Here is an 18,249-nt window from a genome sequence, read left to right as displayed (position 1 = left end):
GCTGCAGGCAGCCATTACCAGCGATCAGAATTGAGGCGAAAGGCGGTCTGGGGTCCATTCTGCGGATTTCGAGATGTTTAAAGAGGCCAAAGAGAGCTTGGGGAAGGGTGCAAGCTTGGGATGGAAATTTCAGTGGACCCTGCAAGGTCCCCGTCATCCCTAGACTGGCCAAGACCCACTCCAGCCATTGCAAAACCTCAGCATATCTGGGTCCATGTACTCTTGCCCTGCCCCTATTCCCCTTCGTCCTTAGAGGGGCTCAGAGCATCAAGTTGCGATCCCAGAGTTCACAGCCAAGTCCCCAAGAGATACGTGGGCTGCTGCTGCCATTGGGCAGGGGTGGCCTCAGTGTCTTGGCCATAACCCCCCAGCACAGGGTGGTACAGTGTGCATTCACCTGTAGGGGTACAGGAAGCTTTGATACCCCCAGCTGCAGACAAAGCTAGTGCCAGAGTCACTAGGCCTTTGGGTGGCTGGCAGCACCCTGAACCACCTTAAAGATTTCCTAAGACTTGCAGGAGGCCAAAGACAAAATGACCCAAGAAAAAGAAATGGTAGCAAAGGATCCTTTTGGCCACCATTACCTGGTGTCCATCCTCGCTCAGCCCAGCCCAGTGTTGCAGCTGCTCTCAGCACTGTGGTCTTCTGAACACCATGTCTTTTTACCCAAAGGCCAAGATTCTTGGCTCCTCACTTGCTTATGTAGGTTCCTCTGAGCTTTCCCTCTATTGCCCCAAGTTTATGGGGGATGGGGGACGTAGGATTTTTTTCCAGCAGCTAAAGTGATTCGATACGCAGTCTATGCTGACCCAGTTAGTCCCACTATGTCCCATACACATAGTGGTAAGACTGTGTCCCAGGATACGACTGCTCAGCAGCCTCCAGACCATCCCTCACAGCTCCAGAGGAGTCTCCAGAAGCCACCCCAGCAGCCTGGCTTGCCTTATTACCCACTGATGGGGGCCTTTTGTGGGCCAGGCCACATGTAAGAATCTGCAGGCCTGGGAGACGAGAGACCTCAGGGAAGGGAGCTGCAGGGCCAGGTCAGCACAGGGACCCGAAAAACCCAAGACCTCAGCCTGTCATCCTTGACGAGTCCCCCCTCATAGTACAGCTACAAGCACAGATGTCACCCTCTTGCCCACACTGCAGAGGGACCTTTTGGGTATTTCCTTACACAAGCCCCGAAGGCTCTGTTTGTACAGTTCCCTGCATCCTTCAGTTTGGCTTTGAAACATGCGGCCAAAGATTTCAAAGTGGTGTTTTCCTATCCGAAAATAACACTCTTGTCTCTCTCTCTTTTGAAGATAAAAACCTTCCCAGCTGATCCAGTGAACCCATTTCTTGACCCTTTCACCCCAGGGCCACCGTTTACCGTAAGTAGATCCAGAAAACTGGAAGTGTGTTTTAAAACACTCTTCCCCTGTGGTGTGCTTTTTTGGGGAATGCCAGATAGCAGTGCCAGCAGCTTCTTTTGATCGCGGTGAGCTCTGTGAGGTGGGGAAGAGCAGGGATTTGGGGTCTGGAAGCCTAAGTCAGATGCTCTGGGGCTGCCTCTGGCTGGTTGTGTGATCTTAGGCAAGTTACTCTACCACTGTGAGTGCCAGCCTCCTTTTACGTGAAGTGGAAATAATAATAAGGACATCATGCTTGCATCTGGTGGGTACAAGAAACAACCACAGAACATCCTACAAATGCCAGTTATGGTTGTTGTTTATGGAGGCTGGAGAGGCAGGTGGTGTAATTAACAAGAACAGGTAGTGGTGGTCAGGAGCTGCTTGTTACATCCTTTTGGTGTGTCTCTGAGAAGCTTGTTTAAACCCTCTGCAAAATGTTTCAATGTCTTTAAACACTTAAATATTGCAATTTCCTCATCTGCAAAATGAAGAATTTTGATGATTTTCAAGCTTTTCCCCCCCAGCTTCTACTTTTTTCTGCAAATGAAAAGAGGATGATGAGCTGCTATGTGGAGCAGAACTGGAGAGCCCAGAGTCACCTCCTCTTTCCTTACACCCTCCCCTCCCGAGGATCAGACTTTTTAATTCCTAAAACTATAAGGTTTCCGAGTGAGGTAACGAGTGGAAGAATGAATGAATTCTCTCTGAAACCAAGTAGATAACAGAGAGAGAGAGCCAGGTTAGGAAAAAGAATGCAGGGCAGAAACCACATTCTTTCAACAGGTCTGTGGCCCAGCTGGGGGATCTGTGAGCTGGCCTGTGAGGTGGGCTAGGGGTAGCTCCAGAGTGCAGTGTCAAGAGCTTCAACCATGTAGAAAGGGAGGGTGTGCACAATGGCTGATTCTGATTTCAGAGGATGAACAGAGGTGGGAAGATGTCTAGCAGTCCAGGCAGAATCAAAAACAGGTTCCCAGAACCATCCATGAGCAGCTTCCAGCACCTGCCTTTTAAAGACCAGCAGCAAGCAGACAGGCAGGGACTGAGCTAACGCAGTCACCCCAACATTCATCCTGGTCCTTTGCAGTTTTGCAGAACACAGTCCCCAACTGGAAGCTCCGGCTCCGTTTCCCTTGATTGACCACATCAGGGCACTCTGGTCTCCTGCCCAGCCTTAGCAGTCTGGAAGGCATCCTGGGTGCCCTTCCTGAAAGCTGGGGCCTAAGATGGAGCATTCAGAAGCCAATGATGGAAATTGCCCTGGGGCTTGAAGAATGGCTGGAGCAGACAGAGGGAGCAGCATGAACCAGAGTCCTGGGGCAGGAGGGGTCCTTAAACATTCAAAGGTCTGAAAAGGCCAGTGGAATTGGGTTGCAGAAAGTCATGGGTGTGGGGTGGGAAGGGAGGAAGGGAGGGAGGCAGGGGACACACACTGTAGGGGCAAAACCATGCTTAGCTTTGTAGGCCATGCTAGGCCTTCTGATCTCTGTTCTAAGAACAACGGGAAGACTTTAAGGCACTTTAAGCAGGGCAGGGAAGGGCTGATGCATTTGGAAATGCTCCTGTGATTACAGTGGAAGAACATGGGGTTCAGGCAGAGTAGATTCAGGAACACCTGCTAGAAATGTAGGGCAGTAGTTCAGAGGAGAGAGCAGTGAGCTCCCAGAGTGGTGGTGATGGTGGAGAGAAGTGCACGGATGGGGAGATATTTAGGAGGTTGGTGAGGAATTGGATTGGATGAGGAAGAGTGAGCATCAGAAATGGCTCTAACTTCTGACTTGAAGAACTTGGATGGAGAGTGGGTCCATTCACAAGGATAAGGAAACCTGAAAGAAGACTGGACTGGGAGGGATAATGAGTTTGCCCTTGGCTGTAATGCGTTAGAAATGCCTTTGAAACATCCAGGTGGAAGCAGTGAATAGGCACTTGGATATACAAGTCTAGAATTCAGGAAAGACGAACAGATTGAAGATAAAACTTGGGGAATGACTGGCAGCTAGATGCTAATTGAAGCCAAAATGCTGGGCTTATGCCTCCCAATTTTCATGCCCCTTATGTCATATTCTTTTCTGCTGCCCGCCAAGGTCAGCACACTTGACCTGCTACAGGTTTGGCCTCTCCAGAGGCCTCCAGACCTATCTTGGCCACTCTCACAGAGTGTTTGGGTATCTCCAGGAAACTCCATACAGAATTGGTCTGGCTATTGACCCAGCAGTGACCTTGGCGCCTGGTTGCAACAACCAGGATCTTTCCTTGATCCTGAGAAGAGTTTCTACCTTGTATTCAGGCCTGCTCACCTAGAGGCTGGTCTGTTGAGGATGAGGGCCCCTGCCAGCCTCTGGTCAGCTTTCTGTCCCACATTCTTCTTCTTAAACTGATTCTCTCGTATTCCAGTGAGAGTTTGTTCATTCATTCATTCATTCATTCCTCACTCAACAAATATTAAAAAGATGGGTACTCACGGGTTGACATTTAAAAATATTAGTAATTTTCATTGCTTCCTCAAGGTAGTTCTTATATGAAGCTAGCATTTTATTTTTCATTTTGAGCATGTGACAGTGTAGAATACAATGCAGGTGAGTACAGTTTGGTGCCACTGCCTTGATTTGTGCTAAAGCTCCAACACTTTTACCCACCATTGCCTTTGCACCATTAGTGCAAATTTCTCCCATTTTCCAGAAGGAATCATTAGCTCAACCTCCACCCACTCCACTGAAGTATCAAGAGAACTTCTTACGTCAGCTCCTGTATCAGGCAGGATAGACCAATACTAGGTCTATCTCAAATGCTTTAAAACAACCAGTTGAATTTCCTCTTCATGTCATATGTCTGCCTTGGTGGGCTAAAGGCTCTATATAAAATAATGAAAGCAACAATAATAAATTAGCCTTCCCAAATGAGGCAATATTATCTAGACTAGTGTTCTTAAACTTCTCCCTAATCAAAATCATCTGGAAATCTGGTTAAAACAAAGATTGCTAGTTACCGTGTCCAGAGATTCTGGTTCTAAAGGATTTGGGTGGGACCTGAGAATTTTAATTTTTATTAAGTTTCAAGGTAACACTGATACTGCTAATCCAGGGGCCATTCTTTGAACACCACTGCTATAGTGGTGAAAAGCACCAATTTTGGAGTCAGCCAGTCATTCTGGCTTGAATGCTGGTTCTAGAACACTTATCAATCGTGTGACCTTAGGCAGATTGTGTAACTTCTCTGAGCCTCACCTACTGTTTCCATAAAATAAATTCTAAGTTGTACATTTTTTCACCTTTTTAACATCTCTGGAATCAGAATGTTTATTATAATAGTGAATGTGATAAAGTCTGAGTGTCCACATCTTTCTTTCCTTGAGTTAGATATAAAAATCATGCATCTTGCAACTGATGGTATCTAAGATGGGATGAAAGATGGTCTCTGCCTTCCGATGTTAAGAGTTAATGTATGTAATGGATTAAAAATAAATAATAGGGGGAGCAAATGTTAAATTTAGTAGATTGAAATGCTAGTGATCAATGAAAGGGAGGGATAAGGGGTATGGTATGTATGAATTTTTTTCCAATAGGGAGAATCAATGAAACCAAAAGTTGGTTCTTCATAAAGACCAGTCAACAAACTTATAGCTAGACTGACAAAGAAAAAGAGAGAATGCAAATGTCTAAAATTAGAAATGAAAGGGGGACAATACTACCAATCTTACAGAAATAAAAGGGATTATAAAAGAGTACTACGAACAACTGCATGCCAACAAATTAGATAACCTAGATGAAATGGACAAATTCCTAGAAACACCCAAACAGCCTCTTCTGACTCAAGAAGAAATGGAAGATCTCAACAGACCAATAACAAGTAAAGAGATTGAATCAGTAATAGAAAAACTTCTAACACAGAGAAGCCCAGAGCAGATGGCTTCATTGGTGAATTTTGCCAAACATTTCAAGAATTTACACAAATCCTGCTCAAATGCCTCCAAAAAAACTGAAGAGGAGGGAATGCTACCTAACTCATTCTGTGAGGCTAACATCTCCGTGATCCCAAAGTCAAATAAATATATCACAAGGAAAAAATTATAGACCAATATCCTTTATGAATATAGATACAAAAATCCTCAGCATAATACTAGCAAACCAAATCCAACAGCAAATAAAAGAATTGTACACTATAATCAAGTGGGATTTATCCCTGGTATGCAAGGGTGGTTCAACATAAGAAAATCAATTAATACAATATGCACATTAATAGAATGAAGAAAAAAAAACACATCATCTCAATTGATGCAGAAAAGGCATTTGATAAATCCAGGCCCCCTTCTTGATAAAAAAAAAAACACTTAGAAAACTAGGAATAGGAAGCAATTTCGTCAATATGATAAAGGGCATATATTAAACCACAACAGCAAAGCACCACTAACATACTCAGTGGTGAAAAACTAAAAGCTTTCCTTCTAAGATCAGGAAGAAGACAAGGATGCTTGCTACCATCACTGTTACCCAACATTGTACTGGAAATTCTTTCCAGAGGAGTTAGGCAAGAAAAAGAAATAAAAGGCATCCAGATTGGAAAGGAAGAAATAAAATTCACCCTATTTGCAGATGACATGATCATATATATAGGAAATCCTGAAATATCCACAACAAAACTACTAGAGCTAATAAACAAATTCAGTAAAGTGGAGGGATGTAAGAGCTAAATGCAAATATCAGTATTGGTTCTATATGCTAGTAATGGACAATAAAAGAATCAAATATCTAGGGATAAATTTAACTATGGATGTAAAGGAGTTATACACAGGAAACTATAAAATATTGCTAAAAGAATCAAAGAAGACCTAAATAAACAGAAGGACATTCTTTGTTCATGGATTGGAAGACTATTATTAAGATGGCAGTTCTACCCAAAGTGATCTACAAATTCAAGGTAATCACCCAAAAAAATTGCCAGCAGCCTTTTTGGTAGAAATTGAAAAGCCAATCAAAAGCCTTCATATGGAAGGTTAAGGGACCCAAATAGGCAAAACCTTCTTGTAAAAGAAGAACAAGGTTAGAGGAGCCAACTTTTCCATAATTCATTATAGCATTATTTTCATTGCTCCAAAAAGAAAAATAACAGATAGACATAGAAAAAGAAAATGCCATACACCCTTATCACCCCTTTTATGACCCGTAGAATTGGTGTGGCACACTAGTTACTGTTGATGAAGGAGTATTAAGATATTGTTGTTATGTATTGTCTCTTGATTGCCATAGGTACTTGTTCTAGTTTGCTAGCTGCTGGAATGTAATATACTAGAACTGGAACAGCTTTTGAAAAAGGGAATTTGATAAATTACAAGTTTACAGTTCTAAGACTGCAAAAATGTCCCAATTGAAGCAAGTCTATAAAAATGTCCAAATTAAGGCACCAACAAGAGGTTGGTGAGCCATGTTGGTGAATATGGCGACATCTGCTAGCTTACTGTCCTGGCTTCTTGCTTCATGAAGCTCCCTCAGAAGTGTTTTTCTTCTACAGCTCCAGAGGTCTCTGGCTGCATGGACTGTCGGCCTCATGGCTCGGCCGTGGTTCTGCGGCTCTCTCCTCATTCTCCAAAATGCTTCCTCTTTTAAAGGATTCTGTAAAGGAATCAAAACCCTCCTGGAATGGGTGGAGTCACATCTCCATGGAGATAGTCTAATCAAGTTCCCAACGTACAGTACTGGATAGGGTTTTAAGAAACTGTGGCTCCCACAGGATTGGATTGGGATTAAAGCTTGTCTTTTCTAGGGTACATGAATCCTTTCAAACTGGCACAGTCCTTCTCCCACATACCACTCTATTTTTAACTCTTTGTACAAGTACTGTTCATTTGTAGTAGTTCATGCAATAACTTATTTGTAGTGTTAATCTTAAACGATGTCTACCTCAAGGTTTACTGTTTTATATACTCCCTACACTCAACATATTACCTACACTTTTCTTCATGACACTGAACAACCTCTTTCAACCAAATTCACCTACAATTTGGCACTATTACTTATAATACCAATAAAGAGCTACCCTCACTTCTATCCATTTCCAAACATTTAAGTTCAATTTCATTAAAAATTCTGTACATATTAGGCAACTCCTCCCCATTCTCTATCTTTAATCTGTCTCTTGGTAGATTGATTGTTTTATGTTTAGTATAGGTATAGTCTATATTTACGCCTATGTGTTTACATATCCTAGTTAGTTTGTATTAGTGAAATGATATCTGTCCTCTTGTGTCTGACTTATTTCACTCAGCATTATGTCCTCAAGGTTCATCCATCTTGTCATGTGCTTCAGGACTTCATTTCTTATTACTACTGAGTAATATTCCAGTATATGTATATACCACATTTTGTTTATCTATTCATCGGTTGATAGACATTTGGATTTTTTTCCATCTTTTGGCAACTTTGAACAATGCAGCCATGAAATATCAGTGTACAAATGTCTGTTCATGTCCCTGCTTTCAGATCTTCGGGGTATATACCGAGTGATGGAATTGCTGGGGCATAGGGCAACTCAATATTTAGTTTTCTGAGGAATCACCAAACTGTCTTCCACAATAGCTGAACCATTTTCCATCCCCACAAGCAGTAAATAAGTGTTCCTATTTTTCCATATCCTCTCCAATACTTGTCATTTCCTATTTATTTGATTGCAGCCATTCTTGTAGGTGTAAGATAATATCTCATTGTGGTTTTGATTTGCATTTCCCTAGTAGCTAATGAAGATGAACATCTTTTCATGTGCTTTTTAGTATGGCTAGTTAATTTTTGACAAGAATGCCAAATCCACTCAATTGGGAAAGAAGTAGTCTCTTCAACAGATGAGGCTGTGAAAACTGGATACCCATATATAAAACAATTAAAGTGGACTCTACCTCACACCATATACAAAAGTTAACTCAAATAGACCAAAGACTTAACTATAAGAACCAAAAATCTAAAACTTCTAGAAGAAAATATGGGGCAGTATCTTTAGGAACTTGTGTTAGGCAGTGGTTTTTGAGACTACACCGAAAACCATGAGCAACAAAAGAAAAAATACATAAATGGGACCTCATCAAAATTTAAAACTTTTGTACATAAAAGGACTTCATCATGAAAGTAAAAAAGGCAACCTATGGAATGGTAGAAAGTATTTGGAAATCATATGTCTGAGAAGGGTTTCATATCCACAGTAAAGAAATTCTACAACTCAACAACAAAAAGACAACCCAATTTAAAAATGGGCAAAAGACTTAAATAGACATTTCTCCAAAGAAGATATTCAAATGGCCAGTAAGTACATGAAAAGATACTCAACATCATTAGCCATTAGGGAAATGCAAATCAAAACTGTGAGATACAATTTCATACCCACTACTATTAAAAGAACAGAAAATAACAAGTGTTGGAGAGGACATGGAGAAATAGGAAGACTCATTCATTGGGTGGGAATGTAAAATGGTATAGTCCCTGGGAAAAGTTTGGTGGTTCCTCAGAAAGTTAGGTATATAATCCAAAGAACTGAAAGTAGGGACTTGACTAGATATTTGTTCACCCATATTCATAATGGCATTATTCACAATTGCCAAATATGGAAGTAACCCAAGTGTCCATCAATATATGAATGGATAAAGTAATTATGGTATGTGCATACAATTCATTCCATAAAAAGGAATGATGTTCTGATACATGCATGGATATATGTATGAACATGGATGGATCTTGAAGACATCATGTTGAGTGAAATAGCCACACACAAAAGAACAAATATTATATGATCTCAGTGATGAGATAATTAGAATAAGTAAATTCAGAGAGCCAGAAACTAGAAAACAGGTTACTAGGGCTGGGGGTGTGGGTAGAGAATGGGGAATTAATGCTAGATTAGTACAGTCATCTGTCTGGGGTGATGGTAAAGTTTTGGTAATGGATGGTGATGGTGGTAGCACAACATTGTAAATTTAATTACCACCACCGAATTATATATTTGAGTGTGGTTTATAGGGGAGATTTTAGGTTGTATATGTGTTATTAGAATTCAGTTTTTTAGAAACCACAACACAGTGAATCCTGATGTGAACTGCAGACTGTAGTTAATGGTGTAATTATAATAATGTTCTTTCATCAATCGTAACAAATGTACCACACTAATACTTAATGATAATAATAGTGAAAATGGGTGTATGAGGTGGATATATTGGGACCTCTGGATTTTCTGCATGATTTTTCTGTGTGTAGGGAACAGCTGACAGTGTGAAAATGGAAGCCAAGCTGAGATAAATTTCCGCTTTCCCGTTTCTCCTCCAGGCAGACTTCAGGGAGAGTAAATTCCAGTACTGCCCAGGACTGCCTTCCCCGCTGATCCCGGCAGTGACCCTGCGGCCTGTGGCCGAGCCCGGCTCCACGGTGCAGACCGTCTACACCCGCAAGCCAGTTTCTCTGGCCGCCAGGTGAGTGGCATGAGTGGGTGCCGGCAGGCGGGTGCCCTGTAAAACAGGTGCGGGTGGCCGGTCCGTGGGCGGGTGCCTTCTACCGCTCTCACGTTCATTCTCCCATTTATTGATTCTGTCGATATTTATTGAAATGTCTATACGGGCCAGGTACGGTTCGAGGTGCTAAGGACGTAGAGTGAACGAAACAGATAAAAATCTTGCCCTTACAGGGTTTACATTTTAATAGGTGGGTAGGTGAAGGGGTGGGAGGGAGACAGATGTTAAATGAGTGTGTGTGTGTGTGTGTGTGTGTGTGTGTGTGTGTGTGACAGTGACAAGTGCTCTGGAGGCAGATCAGGCAGTGAAGGTCAGTAAGACCTTCCGGGGTGAGGGAGCTGCCGAGGGAAGGCCTCAGTGAGGTGGCATTTAAGCAGAAGGTGTGGAGGGAGCAAGGCAAGATCTGGAAAGGGGTGTACTAGGCTGGGGACAGCCAGTGCTAAGGCTCCTAAAGTGGGATATTCCCTGGCATGGTTCAGGAAGGGTAAGGAGGCCAGTGCCGCCTGAGAGGAGGTCCTGACACCGCGCAGCCTGGGGACAGTATAGGGCCTTGTTTGCATCGTAGAGACTGATTTCTACCCGAGTGAGATCTTGTCCCCCTTTTTCTTCTTCTTTTTTTTATTAGAGAAGTTGTGGGTTTTACAGAAAGATCATTCATAATATACAGGACACACCCCCACCCCCAACACCTTGCATTGCTGGGGAACATCTGTTACAATTGAGAGCACGTTTTTACAGTTGTACTGTTAACTAGAGACCATAGTTTCCCTTGGCTTCACTGTTTGTGTACTATAGTTTCGTAGATTTCAAAAAATATTTCTGCCACTGCATATATGATCTAACATTTCCCCCTTTTAATCATCTTCAGCTATCTATTTCTGTGCTGTTAATTGCATTCGCAATGTTGGGATACTGTCACCATTATCTGTTACCTAAACATTTCCCTCAATCCAAATAGGTCCCCTGGACATTTTAAGCCTTAATTTCCCATCCCTTATCCCCACCCCGTCCCCTCTCATAATCTGTCTTCTAGTGTCTAACTCTGTGAGTTCACTTATTCTAGTTGTTTCAAATAAGTGAGATCATACACTATTTGTCCTTTGGTGTCTGGCTTCTTTCACTCAACCTGTTGTCTTCAAGGTTCATGCATGTTGTCACAGGTATCCAGACTTCGTTCCTTTTTATGGCTGAATAATCCATTGTGTGTATATATCCCATTTTATTTATCTATTCATTGGTTGATGGGTACTCAGACTGCTTCCATCTTTTGGCAGTTGTGAATAATGCCTCTGCGAATATTGGTGTGAAAATATCTGTTCAAGTGCCTGCTCTCAGTTATTTTGGGACTATACCTAGTAGTGGGATTGCCAGGTCATAAGGTAATTCTATACTTAGCTTTTGGAGGTATTGCCAAACTGTTTTCCACAGCAGCTGCACCATTTTACGTTGCCACCAACAATGAATGAGTGCTCCTATTTCTCTGCATCTTCTCCAACACTTGTTATTTTCCATGAAAAAAAAATAGCACCCATTCTAATGGTGTGTACCTGAGTGAGATTTTAATGTTGGTTTGTGCCTTTAAAGATACATACTTACTCTATGTGTTTATGTGTAATTTTTTAAATTTATTAACCATACCAACATACAAACACAAACATTCTTTACATATGATCATTCCATTCTACATATATAATCAGTAATTCACAATATCATCATATAATTGTATATTCATCATCATGACCATTTCTTAGAACATTTATCAATTCAGAAAAAGAAATGAAAAGAAAACAGAAAAAAATTCATACATACCATACCCTTTACCCTTCCCTTTCATTGATCACGAGCATTTCAATCTACTAAATTTATTTTAAGATTTGTTCCCCCTATTATTTATTTATTTTTAATCCATATGTTTTACTTGTCTGTTGATAAGGTAGATAAGAGGAGCATCAGACACAAGGTTTTCACAATCACACAGTCTATGTGTAATGTTTTTAAATAGTGGAGATAGGTTCTAGAATTAGGCAACTAGGAGTGAGGGTCAACAAGTCAGAGGCAAGAAACAAATGTTGGTATATCCAACCAATGGAGTATTATTCAGCCATGAAAAGGAGTTGAGTCCTGATGCTGCAATATGAATGAAGCATGAAGACATTAACCTCAGTTAAAGAAGCCAGACACAGAAAGATAAATAACATATTATTCCACTTATATGAAATATCTAGAATTGGCAAATTCAGAGAGGCAGACGGTAGATTAGAGTTAACTGGGGGCTGGAAGCTGGGGGCATGAGGAGTTATTGCTTAATGGGTATAGAAACTGTTTGGGTAATGGATGGTGGTGATGGCAGCGTAACATTGTAAATGTAATTAATGCCACTGAATGGCAAGTTTTATGTTATATATTTATTTATCACAATCAAAAATAATTTTAAGAAAAGAAGAGGCAGCCACTCAACGTAGCCAATTTTACTTTCAGTGAAAAATAATGAGTTCTTTGTTAAAATAGTTATCCAATTGAACTCTAGGAAATAGTACATATGACGTCAATTTAAAGCATGATTTAAAGAAATCTAACCCTGGGCACCAGATCCTGTGCTAGGCTGTGGGGTTTTGGAGATAAGTGATGTATACTCAGTCCCCTGAGGAGGGGTCTCTTGAGCAACTCTCAGTCTGGTGGCGAGAACAGTAAGTTACCAGACAATTAGCAAGTTTAGGTGTTTCCTTAAGGAGCCTAGAACAGAAGGTCAAGATCACTGACCAAGAAAGGATCTGGGAGATTACAATTATGCTGAGTTCACTCCTGTAATTTTTGAGGGTTTTTTAAAAAGCCACAGTAATATAGCCTACACTGCATGCTAAGCACTAGTCTAAGCATTGTACAGATATTAACTCCTCTGATGAGGAGAGATTAATCCCCATGACAGCACATGATTATCTGTAACTTCAAATGAAGAAACAAGCCACAGAGAGGGAAACTAACTTGCTCACGGATTCACAGCTAGTAAATCGTGGAGCCAGGATTTAAACCCAGCCAGTTTAACTCCAGAGTCTCTGCTTTTACACACCACACAGTGCTGTCCCACAATCTGTTTTCAGTTCAGTGCATTCTTACTCTCTAATGTTGGAAAGAACACTGTCAAGGAGGTAGTAGAACCATTTAGTTGAATGACTTTGGGCAAGTCACTAACTTTTCTGAACTTCAGATGTCCCATATGAAAAACAGTGGAAGAGAGGGAAGCAGATAACGAGGGAATAGGCTAGTGACCTCCTTCCTATTAGTTAAATAGTCTTCATTTAGTTATTTGCTTAGTCCATAAATATACATTGCATACCTACATGCCACCTGTGCTAGGCTCTGGGAATACAAGGATAATATGTCCCAGTCCTTTTTCATAAAGAATTTGTAGTCTTTTACAGAAACAGATGAGAAAGCCCAATATCACAGCACATTCCTGATTGTCTGAGCCTGCCAAGGCAAATGAAATATAGCTGTCTTTGCAGAGGGCTCTACTATATTAGCTGTATTCTAGTAGTTTTGCTTTGAGGGACACAATGGTACTTGTATGTAAAGGCTGTAGAATGATAAGCTTTTTTTTTTTGTAATAGTTGTATTGCGATATAACTCATACACCGTAAAATTCACCTGTTTAAGGTATACAATTTATAGTCTATTTCCTGGGTTGTGCAATCATCACCAACATCTAAGTTTAGAACTTTTCATTCCTCCTAAAAGAAATCCTGTACTCATTAGCTCCCACTCCCCATGCCCCTTTTCTCCCAGCCCCTGACAACCACTGATCTACTTTCTGTCTTTGCAGATTTGCCTATTCTGGACATTCCATATAAATGGAATCATAAAATACGTGGCCTTTCGTGTTTGGCTTCTTTCCCCTACCATACTGTTTCCAAAGTTCATCCATGCTGTAGCACATATTAATACTTCCTTCTTCTTTATGGATGAATACTATTCGATTATATGGACATACCATATTTTGATTTTCCATTCATCAACTGGTAGATATTTGGATAGTTTCCATTTTTTTGGTTATTACGAATCCTTCTGCTATGAATATTCGTGTACAAGTGTTTGTGTGAGCATATGTTTTCATTTCTCTTGGGTATATGCCCAGGAGTGGAATTGATGGATCATATCTTAACTCTATGTTTAACTTTTTGAGGAGCTGCCAAACAGTTTTCCAAAGCAGATGTACCATCTTACAAACTCTCAGCAATGTATGAGCATTCCAATTTCTCCCCCTTCTCACCAACAGTTGTTATTGTCCGTCTTTTTAAAATTTTAGCCATCCTCCTGAGTGCAAAGTGGTATCTCATTGTGGTTTTGATTTGCATTTCCCTAATGACTATTGATACTGCGGATCTTCTCATAAACGCTCTTTGGCCATTCTGTATATTCCTTGGAGAAAAAAATCAATTCAAATCCTTTTGGCCATTTAAAAATTTGGTTATTTCTCCTCTTCTTTTGTTAATGAGTTGTAAGAGTTCTTTATATAGGCTGGGTACAGATCCCTTGTCAGATATATGCCAGGCTTAACACAATGAATGATTCATTCAAATGAAGTCACTTCATAGAAAACAGGATTTAGCAAATGACTATGACTGCTGAGTCACCATATTAATATTCCTTGTAGCTTCCAGTGTTTTGGAGCAGCTAGAAGGAAAAAACTGAGATGTTGGAATGGTAACCCATGACAAACTCTGGGATCTGTTCTGCCGCTACTGTTGAAGTGTACTTTGAAAATGATTGTGTTTTTTCTTTCTTTGCTTTGTATATATATTTTACAATAAAAAAAGTTTAAAAAAAATAAAAACTTTGGTTCAGTAGACTAAGCTCTTAAATGTTTCGAAGGGAGCCTATTTTGTTATGTAATGTGCTTCGTGATTTCAACGAAAGTTTGCCTTTTATTTCTCACCAGTATATCTCACTATTTTGTTACCTACTCTTCTTCAGTGCAGAGACGCTCCGACAAGAACTGGAGAGAGAGAAAATGATGAAAAGACTGCTGATGACCGAACTGTGAACTTCTCCCCTTGTCGCCTGGAGGATGGCGTGGTGCCTTCTGTCCGTCGTCGTTCTTTGGGCTCTGTGTGCTGACACTGGCACGACACATGGATGTTGTGCGCTCTGCTCTCCTAGGTCTCCGGGGTTGGTCAAAGCCAACTTCTGGTGTGGGTTTTATTGGAAAAGTTACTTTGTTTCTTCTGAGCATTAGGGTTTTTCTAATGCTACTACTCAGTGTAATTGAGACAGGAGCTGGTAAGTGTAGGAGAAGAAAGATGGGAAACGGGATTCTTTTTCAGAACATATATTTCATGTGTATATATGTTAATAACCACAGGGGTTAGCGTAACACAGAATCCTTTGCTAACAAATCTCAATCATGTGATTTTGTATGATTGAAACTTGCACCAAGCTTTGACTGTTTGGTAAAGAGTCATTTTTAATGATGGAATAACAAATTCTTTACTGCTGGTTTTTCATTTACACTAACTACACGGATCTTATAAAGTCCTGAACATTCATTTTTATTCAGACATGAGTAGATGAACTAAAAGAAAGGTGCATATCACCATGACTGAAAGTGTTTCAGCTTAATCTGAAATCTAGTTGAACGTGTGCATTTGGAGGACATGACATTATTTGGAATAAGTAGAATTTATCATTGAACCTAAAGTAGGAAATTATAGCTTCAATTATCTAAAAATCCTTAGAAGGTTAAGATGATTCAATATCAGAAAGATTTGTTTGGGTGGTCCTTAAAAAAGAAAATTATTTCTGAAGTTGATCAATTTATGTCCTGTTGATAGAACCTTGAACAGAAGAAACTTTGCTGTCTTTTTTTATATAGTTTCAAGAAATGTGTTTTTACATTTTTATTATGCACTTGAACAACTTTGCAGGAAAAAAGGAACCCCCTAACTACAAACGATCCTTCGAAATTGTTCCCAAGCTTTCTCAATGTATATGCACAAGTTTTTACACAGCAACAACCAATGTGTACATGCTCTTTTGTTGTACTTCCCCACTTAACATCTCTCTCCTTTTATCAACACAGACCCTGCTCTCACCAATTTAAATGTCTTTATATCGATGTAAAACATGGTTAACCTCACTCCTCCCCATCGTTAGGTATTTGAGTTATATCCAATTTTTCACTCTTATAAATAGTGCTGCTGCTATGAATGTCTTTGTAAAAAAAAAAAAAAAAGCTCCTTCTTTTGGACTATTCACTTGGGAATATTTCCAAAAAAGGGATTATAAGGTCAAAGAGCATGAAACATTTTATAGCTCTTGTTTCATATTGCCAGATTGCTTTCCAGAAATATTGAATTTCTGGGTTGGAAGGACCTTAAAGATCATCTGGTTCAACCCTTCACCCCTCTGAATGCTTGAATCCCCGCTCCAATTTATGATGCCACCAGCAATGGATAAGCATTTGTATTTACCAACAGCTCTGCCAGCATTGGGTTTTTGCCATTTTAATTTATTTTTGTTAATTTAATAGGTGTGTATAGTTGTTCTGGAAAGGTTGTTTTATCTCATTAATTGCTAGCAAGGCTGAGCACTTTTCATGTGATGATTTGCTGGCTGTATTTCCTTGTGTGTAAAACGTCCATCCATTTTTTTGACCACTTGTTTAGTGGAACTGATCTTGTACATTTGTATCAGAACTGTATTTTTATGTTGTATTGTATAGTTTGCTCTCCTGTCCTTATCCTTAAAACTGAATGGTGCCAATAATTTGATACTAATGATTCTATAAAAAAAGTAATGCCTCATTTACTAGCATTGTTGTGAAATGAGGCATGTACACAAATATTCAGAAAACTGAGGATTAACCCTGTAAGTGCTGAATCTTTAAAATTTTAATATTTTTTGAAGGGACACTTTCTAAAATGTATTATGCACTTCCCTGCCTTAGTAAACAGAGTATATTGGAGAGTATATAATCTTTTCATGATGAGTCATCATTATAAACATCAGCCCCTCTTGTACCTTGGTGTGATGCAGTGATGTCATCTGGAGCATCTTAATGTGTAGGCTTGCTTTGCCTTTCAGATGCTTATGCCGTTCTCATTGATGGTTTTTTTACTGCTGTTCTGGTCCATCGGTGATGCCAACCGGAGCATTTGTAGTGTTTGGGGCCTTTCCCCCACACTGTAAGATCCCCCTTTCCCCCAGCTGTACTTTTAAAACAGCTTCAGCTGTTCTTTATCTTGTACACATAATGCAAAAAAAATGTGTTCCTGTACAACATGGGGAGATATCTGTGTCTGGGGTTCTCACCTTTTGCCAATCCAGCACCCTCCTTGTCTGCTAGCCTGCTTCCTGAGGCTCCTGCTCCTCACCTCCAGCTCTCTGATGGAACCTTCTGGGGCAACACTGAAGGTTCCTTGGGGAAGCCAGGAAACCAGGCCTTACATACGTGTTTGGTTTGCTTTGCTTCCGAGAGAGATGCATGGGCTTTTTGGCTGCTGTTTTTCAGGAGCCTCTTGCTTATTCCCCACTTCCCCTGGGTTCACACATGTTTCAGAAGGTTGGTTGGCGTCACTGGAAGACTGACCACAAACAAATTGGCTGTTACTGTAAATGCAAACCCGGAACCATTGGCAGCTCAACTCTAATCAGTAAAATGGAGAGGATTCCATTGTTTCAGCAGTTGTCCTGGTTATTTGCCTACTTTGTTGTACGATGGGTGCTTGACATTGTGACCCAAGGAAATGAAATTGGGTCGGGTGACTTGATGATAACTAAAATGAATTGATACAATCATCACGACTTTTTCTTTATATACTTAAAACTGCAAGTATAGCACCGTGCGATCATGCAACACAGACCTATATCCAGGGGGGGAAACCTCAGCGCTCTGATGTAATCATTCCAGAGCAAGATTCCAAACTGTGGGCTACAGATTCCTAGTGGGATTGAGGGGTTACTGCAAGAGGCCTGGAAATCCTGTAATCCATGGGTTTCAGGGAGTGTAGTCTGTATGAGGTCTTTATGTTTGAAAAACTTGTAAACCAAATTCTAGAGCGTTCAGAAGATACCACCTTAATGCGTCAGGATTTTATATCCCAGACATAGCACAGGGATTTTTTTGGTGTCACTTTTATCTTTCTTCACCATCTCCAGGATGATGGCTCTTTTTTTTATTATTAATTTTTTAAAATATATAACAACAAACACAAATATTCTTAATGTATGGTCATTCCATTCTACACATATAATCAGTAATTCACAATATTATCACATAGTTGCATATTAAGCATCATGATCATTTCCTAGAACATTTTAATTCAGAAAAAGAAATAAAAAGACAACAGAAAAAAATTCATACACACCATACCCCTTACC

General features: G+C 40.3%; 1 protein-coding gene across 1 annotated transcript in view; it reads left to right on the top strand.

Annotated features, from left to right (window-relative positions):
- Positions 1 to 17,528, top strand: part of EPB41L4B (erythrocyte membrane protein band 4.1 like 4B) — a 162,177-nt gene extending 144,649 nt beyond the window's left edge. The window contains exons 23-25 of the mRNA XM_077141445.1: positions 1,308 to 1,376; positions 9,692 to 9,834; positions 14,845 to 17,528. Of these exons, the coding sequence (XP_076997560.1) occupies positions 1,308 to 1,376; positions 9,692 to 9,834; positions 14,845 to 14,914 (282 nt within the window). The 3' untranslated portion in view covers positions 14,915 to 17,528. The remainder of the gene's footprint in view (positions 1 to 1,307; positions 1,377 to 9,691; positions 9,835 to 14,844) is intronic.
- The last annotated feature ends 721 nt before the right edge of the window (positions 17,529 to 18,249 follow it).

The sequence above is a fragment of the Tamandua tetradactyla genome, chromosome 2 (assembly GCF_023851605.1).
Source record: "Tamandua tetradactyla isolate mTamTet1 chromosome 2, mTamTet1.pri, whole genome shotgun sequence".
Classification (NCBI taxonomy): Eukaryota; Metazoa; Chordata; class Mammalia; order Pilosa; family Myrmecophagidae; genus Tamandua; species Tamandua tetradactyla.
Note: the sequence above shows the minus strand (reverse complement) of the source record. Positions and strands in the feature narration are given on the sequence as shown.